The following is a 9082-nucleotide window of genomic DNA, read 5'->3' as shown; positions in this document are numbered from 1 at the left end:
AGGAAATACAATGTGGAGCGAGACACGTCACAGGTCAATAAACCTGAGCATTGCATCTGAACTGATCTGGTTCATGAGAACTGAGAGCGATAACTGATCTGAGGCCCCGGGGCCACACTAGTGTCCAGAGCTGTGGCTCTCTCACCACCAAACTCTTCATGGTTTCATGGAGAGTGGGGACGGGTGTCCGCACCATCTGGATGCTGCTGGACTCTGGCGGGTCAAAGGTCAGGCCTGCAGCAGCGTGGAAGTGAAGGTGACAGCAGCCAAACTGCAGCCTCGGCACATTTTCCAAATCCGCCCCACAGCTCAGCGAAAACCTCCTCGGCTGGGTTTACAAACTGTCACGCTGGATTACAGAGCTGTTGCTGGTGAACGCGTCTCAGAGGGAGAGTCACGCTGCCGTGTGGCGCTGAGAGGAGTCGACCACAAGGAGCCCTGGTCCACGAGTCGGCCCCGGTCCACGTCCCCGCCACAGCAGCGAGAGGAGTGGACCACAACAGGACCAGGTCCACGAGTCGTCCCCGGTCCACGTCCCCGCCACAGCAGCGAGAGGAGTGGACCACAACAGCTCCAGGTCCACGAGTCGTCCCCGGTACACGTCCCTGCCACAGCAGCGAGAGGAGTGGACCACAACAGGTCCAGGTCCACGTCCCTGCCACAGCAGTGAGAGGAGTGGACCACAACAGGTCCAGGTCCACGTTCCTGCCACAGCAGTGAGAGGAGTGGACCACAACAGCTCCAGGTCCACGAGTCGGCCCTGGTCCACGTCCCCGCCACAGCAGCGAGTGGAGTGGACCACAACAGGTCCAGGTCCATGTTCCTGCCACAGCAGTGAGAGGAGTGGACCACAACAGCTCCAGGTCCACGTTCCTGCCACAGCAGTGAGAGGAGTGGACCACAACAGCTCCAGGTCCACAAGTGCGCCTCTGGCTCAGCTACTTCATATTTGCAGTTCCCAGTTGCAGCTGAACTAGTAAAGTTACAGATAGTCGCTGATGCAGTACTCTGTCTGGGTCCCAAGATAGTTTCTGGTGATAATAACTCCACAAGCCCCTGAAGACTAAAACAAGAAATAGGACAATGTGAACAACACTGAGAAGTTATGAAGCGCAGCGCATGAAAAACACCTCTGCCGCTCACTTGCGCCCCCTCTGGTGACAATAACAATAGCAATACTGGACTTCAGGCTGGCACTAAAGGTTTTAAACAGAAGTAGAAGTGTAAGTGTTTGTAGTTCTCCGAGTAGCTGTGGACACCACAGCTGTTCTGACTGTGGTACAGTAGGTGCAGCAGTAAGTTTTACTGCTGATAGTAGCATCAGTGGTGGTCAAAGTAAAAGTAGAAGCTGTTGAAGTAGTGTAATGATTGTTGAAGTAGCTGCAGAGGTACACATTTCTGATCGTAGTCAGTTGTAGTAATGGTACCAGCTGGCATTGTAGAAGTTCCAGTTATAGTAGTGCACGTAGCAGTACTGCTGTGTAGGTGGTCAGTAATTATTGCTGTGGTAGAAAGTACTGCAGTCATTCGCCATCGTCACTCCAATGCTGCAGTAGAACAGGAGGACAGCGGTTGTTGCTGAGCCACAGGCCGAAGTTGTAGTTCAGGTCGCAGTAGATGTAGTGTTTGTGGTGAGAGTCAGTGGACGTAGCATGGTACAACACTGACACATGGAGCGGCAGCAGCACTCACAGTCACAGTACTGCCTGGGATTTGCGGTCGCTGCAGCGTCAGGAGACGCAGAGATATAAAGTGAGGCTCATGAGCCAAGAACACCGACAGATTTCCCTTCAGTCAAAATCAAAGTTGAGCTGCCCTAGTTTCAGCGTTTCCGGGTTGCCATGGCAACAACAAAGCCAGTCAGCGCCGACAACGCAACAAACTTGTGCCGCTTCTCTGACAGTAATTATGGATGGTACTACAGCTGAGGATGAAAGGCGTTTTCCAGGGCAGGAGCCGGCCTGGCCTTGGCCACGTGAGCGCCACCAGGCTGCCGCTGGGACTCGCTGCTGGCTGCCTTGGATCTGGACCCGCCGCCAAAGAGACAGAAGGAGAGAGATTTTGGACACCACACAGACAAAACCACAGCAAAGCTTCAGTGTACGCCATGAGCAGATATTTCAATGTAAAACTTCTGTGAGCTGAAGTTTTCAACAGAACACAAGTTGAGATCAGAATGAGGTCGACCACCGGATCCTCAGCGCCCCCTGTAGGACCCGGGCTTCATTCTCACAGACCGGACCGAGCAACCGGAGCACCTCAGGGCTTCGTCCTGGGTCCGTTTCTCAGGACCAAGGCGGAGGGGGAAGGTGTGGATGGGCCGTTTGTAGTAGCTGTTCAACCACTGTCGTCATGATGAGGTCAGTGGTACTAGTCATTCTGGTAGAGGTAAATGTAGCAGTAGCTGGTGTTGAAGCTGTGTAGACCAGCGCTCAGCAGACTGTTCCACAGTGGGTCATCTGTCATCAGGGATGGTCAGTCAGCTGCTCCTAGCTTCAGCTGACACCCGTTTGGTTAAACTGTGTGAGCGTGTTTCAGCGTGTACTGAGGGCTTGGGGTGTAGTTGTGCAGCTGCAGGGGCACTTCCTCCTCAGGAGGCCAGACTGGTGTGTCAGGAGCGCCCCCCGCTGAGGAGGGTCAAGTGTGTGAACAGGCTAACAGGCAGTTATCCCAGCAGAACGGGACGCTGAGAAGCTGGCAGCAGACATGAAGCGGCGACAGCTTCACGTGGCTCTTATCGGCCGGAGCTCTTCATCCGTCCTCCAGCTGTGGTCGCAGATAACACAGGCACAGCTGCAACACGGACCGCTCCTGGGTTACTCCCCTGGGTTCTGACAGTACGGCGCTGCCACACTAGAGGGCAGCATTGGTGGGATTAGCAAAGAAAACTCAAGATCTCAAGTGCCACGCGGAGCTGGCGCCACAGGTGAGGCGACCGCTGCGAGGAACCAGAACAGAGTGTGGGAGCACAGCTGCGTCAGGGACTCCGATGACCCCAGCAAGGTCACGCTGGGTCGGGCAGCGAAGGTTGCACCAAGGTCACTCCGGGGTCGTGCGTCAGTCACGGCGGGGGGAGGAGCCTAAAAGCAGCCTGAACAGCTCTGAATCCACCTCAGCATGTGTCAGGACCGAGGGAGGAAACCGGAGTGTCCAGAGTAAGCAAACTCCACATAGAGACGGGGGGGCTCAAGCTGGCGGCAACGCGCCCCAACGGTGGTCCTAACGTTTGCTTTAGTAGAGAACAAGGTACTCGTCAGGACAGAGTAATACACTTTTTTAGAAGCGCGTTTACATTAGAGCTTGAACTAAGCCTTTTCAAATGTAGCTGTCGAATCACAAACTAAACCTCTGGTCTGAAGTTTGAACCCTTAGTTTGAGGCCTAACCTCGTGGGGTCCAGCCAAACGGTCCCCACAGGTATAGCTATACAAGTTGCACACACACACACACACACACACACACACACACACTCACGCAACAAAAGGGAGCCCATCTGGAGGAGAGGGCAGGTGTTGCCATGGCAACCTGAGGAGGGTGGGACGGGTGAGCGGAGGGGGAAGTATGAAATCACAAGCCGAGCGTTCGGTCCAGTTGTCGTCTCTGTGTGTGTGTGCGCTCCTCCACACTGTTCTCTGTTTATAGTGATAAAACAGTGGTGTCAATAAAGACTGATGGGTTGAATCCAAGAGTTCAAAGTGTGTCGCCGTTGCTCAATCAAAGGTGCGCGAGGCGCAGCGTCGTAAACTGTCCCGTCTGTCCACATTGTTACTGCCGGACAATGATAAAGGAGGGTGGGGGGATGTGTGGGAGCGGGGGGGGATCTCTATTGACAGCCAATAAATCCAGCCTTCATAACAAATCAACATGGGAAAATCACACTCTAGAAACACGTCAGCGTCAAATATCAGAGGAGGGGTCTTGTAACTACAGATATCACTTCAGAAAAAGTGAAACGATGACTATAAAACGCTAGCTACAGAGAGGATTTAGATGGTTAATTGGATTTTTCTTGCAAACAACCCAAATAAAAAGCCGCTGTGTTAGTTTGTGCCTGTTTGATGCAGACACTATATTTTTCTTGATGGTATTTGAAATTCCTAGGGTAAAATAACATTGTTATTGCTGGAATCACAACAGCATCAAAGAAAAATAGTAATAAATAACATCATTAACTCATCAGTGTTCAGCAGTATTCTTCCCATATTATCATTTTAAATATCATAATAGGTAGAAGATTTTACTCTGCTGATTTTGATGCTGGATGTTATGAACAATGTTATGAACAACGCTATTTACCTTGACATGGAATACTTTTTTCAATTTTCATGAGGTGTCATGAAGCAGGAGTGAAAGTGCCTCAGGATATGTGGGATGAACGTTGGGAGCACTTTGCTGTCACGTGTTGTGGTCCTGATCCGGAGGCGTAAAGTGGCGAGGGAGTGGGCGAGGCGGCGTCAGCTGCTCACTGCCTCCGTCTGTCAAGTGTCAGAGTGAGCGACGGCTCGTTTATCTCTGCGAGTGACACGTCCGTGACGAGCGGTCAGATGGGATCAGGACGTGACGGATGACCTCAGCGGCTCCTCCAGACGCAGGAGGTGGCGCCCCCAGGAGGTCACTGCTCAGAGGAGTCTCCACGCCACTCGACTCTCTGGAGCTAAAACACCTCTAAAAAAGCGTCTCAGGAAAACCGTCATTTGAGTGACTCAAAGGCACCGCGTCATAATCCCCCGGGATTAAAATGTTGTACAGGGATTAAAAACTCAGGACTGATACATCTTTGTGGAGAGGTCCTCTCAAGAGTTCACCTGTCCCGTCTTCCTTCAGCTTCAGTCCCGAGAGGTTCCTGAGCGGGGGTGTGATCCCTCCACCTGGACCCGGCCTGGAACTGTTGGGGCGGCAGACCACCCACCTCCATCCTCTCACGCTGCCTGTCTTTGCTTGGAATTCTGAGCTCACACACAGTTCCCACCGACACAACACCTGGGGGGGGCTACGGTGAGGTCACGGTCAGGGTCAGGCTTATAGCTAAGATCTGGGTTTAGGGGTGGAGTTGAAGTTGGGCTCTGGGTTTACATGGCTGATGTATCTTCGGCTGGACAGACAGACGACAATATCAACGGCACAAGCGCGACCAACTGACCTCAGCGTCAGCGTCAGCGTCACTCAGCAGGAAATGGTGTCACATTAGAGTTTCCTTCTCACTGAAGCCGCACCAGCCGGAGCTGACTGCACTCACATCAGCGAGGAGTCTATCTCACAGACCGAGTGAGGGGTCGGACCTGCCCCAGAATTCCCACCAGACCGGGAGCAAACACTCACTTCGTGCTCCGTTTCTAGACCTTCAAAAGTCAATCATCTGCTTCAGCGGGTCGGCCATGTTCCGATCAGAGGTCCGCCGGTACCGAGGAAGCAGGTGCAGCTAACCCAGCATCAAACGGTCAGAAGCAGAAGACGCTTGGCTCTTTGAACTCTGCCGACCCGCTCGCCCCCACAACACAGCCAGTCTGTCTGATGTCTGGGCTCGGTTCTGCGCTGACATGAAGCCAGAGAGCTGCTACCCTCCGCTGAGGTTTACACCGAGCAGGGGAAGCAGCCGCTTCAGGCGCTGGACTCAACCTGTCCTGTTCCTGGAGGAAGGTACACTAGACTGTACTGCAGCAGCAGCAGCAGCAGCAGGGGAAATATCACTTCCGTCACTAGTACAGGTACATGTTTCTGTATTAGGAGTACAGGCAGTTCAGAGGATGAGAACGGTGCTGTGAGTAGTATTTGAAGCAACCTAGTATCAATACATCAGAATCAAAGTCATCCGTCTTCTCAAGTAGCACCTTGACTCAGCTTCATCTCTAGTAGCAGCAGTAGTACTCAGCACAGTCCACGTAGTAGTAAGGTCAAGGAAGGGTTAGTAGTCACAGCACACGCTGCAGTAAATACTAGTCCTAGCTATGGCTGTAGTATAGTTGTAGTTAGTCAGTGTATTAGTAGCAGCTGTGGTGCAGGAGTTAAAGTAACAAGTAGTGATGGTACTGCAATACCATACTACTGAGCAAGACATCTGCTGCAGTACATCACCGCAAATGCTCCAACAGAGTGCAGCATCAAGTACAGTAGTGTACCATGCAGTACACCTCCGCGGGACACAGTGCAGTTAGATACTGCTTTGCTGAAGTTTAGTCAAGCACATGCAGTACCACGAGTGGAAATGCTGTGAGTACAGTTCCCAACGCTGACAAGAAACTGCAGCGCCTGAGCTGAGCTAAGAGCTGACGGCGGGAGGAAGGACGAAGTATGAGCTGAAGAACCCTCCAAACCAAGCAGTCCTCCGCGCCGTGCAGACCAGCGCCACCACTTCCTCCCGCTGCACCCTCTCTCCACAGAACCCCAGGTCTGATCAGATAACGCCAGCGAAGCTCCTGGTGTCTTTGGCCGCGGTTGCCATGGCGACAGCCGGAGCGCAGCGCGAGCCTCTCACCTGGAGCCCCTCGATGGCGAGCCGCAGCATGCTGGGCGTCAGCTTGGACGCCTGCTTGAAGGTGAAGTTGCTCCAGTCGATGATGAGGATGAAGCCGTTGACCTGCAGCTCGGGGTCTTCGATCATCGACTCCAGAGAGAGGAGAATGGCTCGCAGTATGTCCACAAAGGTGTATCTGGAGGAGTCCACAGAGAACAAAACAAGCACCGTGAATCGTCCAAATGATCGACAGTGACTGTGGTTTGATGAGAGCGAACCTCCTACAATGACCAACACCTCGGGTTTGCTCCTCTGTCCCTGTGCTGCTGTCTAAACGCTGGTTGCTGGAGCTGCTGCCAGAGTTAGCTTCCTCAGCTCATAGCTTCAGACATCCCTAACCCTGGAATCTTCACTATGATTTACTCAAGAATAAAACAGAACACACGTTTGGTCTCGTTGACACACAGTTTATCACAACACATACAAACACGGATGGTCTCACTGTTCGATCCACCCGTCAGTGCTAGTTATTTTAGCAGCTAACGCACACGCTAGGAGCACTTCAGCTGTGTCTCGCGTCTCTGTGGTTTTATAAACTGAATTCTGTCAAGGTCAAATGTCACTTATTGAATTTGGACCGAAGCTCATCACGTGCGAAGCTTGACTAACTGCTGCAATAAACGCTGGCAGCTAGCATGCTGCTACTAGCTCCCCAACAGTTCAACCGTGCTTTTGTCTGTTTGCAACCGTGTTCATAACACAAATATTAACACATCCCAGTCCAAATGATTTTGTTCATCCAAGTATATGAAACGCAGCGTGCTGTTTTTCATCTCACTGAAATCAGGCTTTACAGCAAACAACATTAGAATAAACGTGGTGAAAATGAACTTCTTTTACCATCAGCTGGAAGGTCTCTCCAGAACTGGCTATAAAAGACCCTTCTTCATGAGCGGTGTGGTCATAAATGATGGAGTACATCACCTATGTGGAACAGTAGGGAGCTGCGTCATATCTGTTTACAGACGGGCGGTCCTCAGCACCAGGGGGGCCAATCATGCTCCCGGTGCTCTGCTCTTCGCCTGCCGCTGAGCCTCTTCTGAGCAACGCTCTGGACAGTGTCTCTTCTGCTGGCTTGTTGGAGGCAAGACACGCTTGCAGGAGGACACACCATCAGCCACTCTGCTGCTGAGGACAGCTTCCTTTCACATACATTCAGAGCAGATACAGCATGTGGGATGACCAGTTAACACAGCTGTTAATGGAGACTAAAACTGTCGTCTATCGACAGGCCTGATCATCTGATGCTTCCACAACAATCTAAAGGGGCTGAAGGGGCATCTTTCCAAGATGGCAGGTACCTTCAGAATGACAGACCCTGCAGACGTGCCATGCTACCACGGAGGTATCTGGGGCTCTGCTGAGGCACAGTTTCGCCTAAGCTTTCAAGGAACTAGCCTCATCTGTCTGAGGTGGAGAAGAGAGCTCGGCACTAGCCGTCAGCAGTGCTACAGGGATCAGGGCAGCTAAATCCAGAGGAGCACAGCGAGGCGGTCTCTCTCGAGACCAGGCTCCGGCAGAGAGCTCTCATTTACCTGCTTTGGTCCCAGTTGGCTGCGAACAGGACCAGGATCTTCCTGCCGTATCGGTCCAGATTGGACAGCACCCCGGGGAAGCCATCCTTCAGGGCCTGCTTGATGCCCGGGTCCGTGGCCTTCAGGTTCTTGAACATATCCAGGTTCTGCTGTCGGTACTCAAAGTACTGAGCCAGCAGCCGGAACGCCTCAAAGTGGTTGAATTTCCTGGCTCGCAGGAATCTGAGGATGAAGGCGTCATCTGTCCTGAGGAAGCCGATGTCCGGCCGGGTGATGATCATGTCCCGGACCTCCTGGATGTCCTGGTGGAGCGTGTCTGGGTTCTCCTTCAGCTCCACCTTGGCCTTCTCCAGCGTCTCCGGAGAGAGTCCTGCCTGTAGGTGAGTCATCTTTGGCGACCCGGACGCTAAATACTGCCTGTTCAATGATTAATCGGCGCTCTGGGATCAGAACCAGCAAAGGCCCGGCAGAACTAAATCCGGACGGAAAGCCTGCGATGCATTTTTAACTCCACATTCAACTTTTCTTTGGCGATTTTCTCCCTCCATGCGCGGCCCGGCCTCAGGCGAGGCGTCCAACCTGCTGATGCGAGCTGCCGGGGCTCAGGGGCGACAGACAGCCGCCTCCCTCCATGTCAAAGCCGCTCCTCTCCTTCTCTTCCTGGCACAATGACGACGACAGCATCACCGCTCAGACAATGCGGCAGCTCCCCTGCACCACCTGCTACATCTCCGTCCTCCGAGCGACGCACGCTGCTGGTCCTGATGCTGCCTCCCAGCGCCCCCTCAACTGGTAGCGGCTCCCCGACCTGCTCCAGAAGACCTCCAAAACGTGTCCCGCTTTCTCGCTCCTCCTGTTTTTTGTTCCCTTCTTTTTTTTTTTTTCCAGCACGGGTTTGTGGACAGCGGTGGGTGGGGTGGATGAGGGGATTACCGTCTCTGCTCCTCCTGCTGCCGTCTGTTTCGCAGGGAAAGTAACCGCTCCGCTCGGTGTATGGACGCCACCAGCCAGCGGGGGAAGGGTGGGAGGGCGCCTCT

At 53.1% G+C, this 9082-nt stretch overlaps 1 protein-coding gene across 1 annotated transcript in view; it reads right to left on the bottom strand.

The window, feature by feature from the left end:
- Positions 1 to 9082, bottom strand: part of clvs2 (clavesin 2) — a 17612-nt gene extending 8530 nt beyond the window's left edge. Inside the window, exons 1-2 of the mRNA XM_053880385.1 lie at positions 8046 to 9082; positions 6472 to 6646 (exon numbers count right to left, since the gene is read on the bottom strand). Coding sequence (XP_053736360.1) covers positions 6472 to 6646; positions 8046 to 8434 — 564 coding nt within the window. The 5' untranslated portion in view covers positions 8435 to 9082. The remainder of the gene's footprint in view (positions 1 to 6471; positions 6647 to 8045) is intronic.

This window comes from Synchiropus splendidus, chromosome 12 (genome assembly GCF_027744825.2).
Source record: "Synchiropus splendidus isolate RoL2022-P1 chromosome 12, RoL_Sspl_1.0, whole genome shotgun sequence".
In the NCBI taxonomy this organism is placed as follows: domain Eukaryota; kingdom Metazoa; phylum Chordata; class Actinopteri; order Syngnathiformes; family Callionymidae; genus Synchiropus; species Synchiropus splendidus.
The sequence above is the reverse complement of the archived record's forward strand: the minus strand, read 5'-3'. Positions and strand labels throughout refer to the sequence as shown.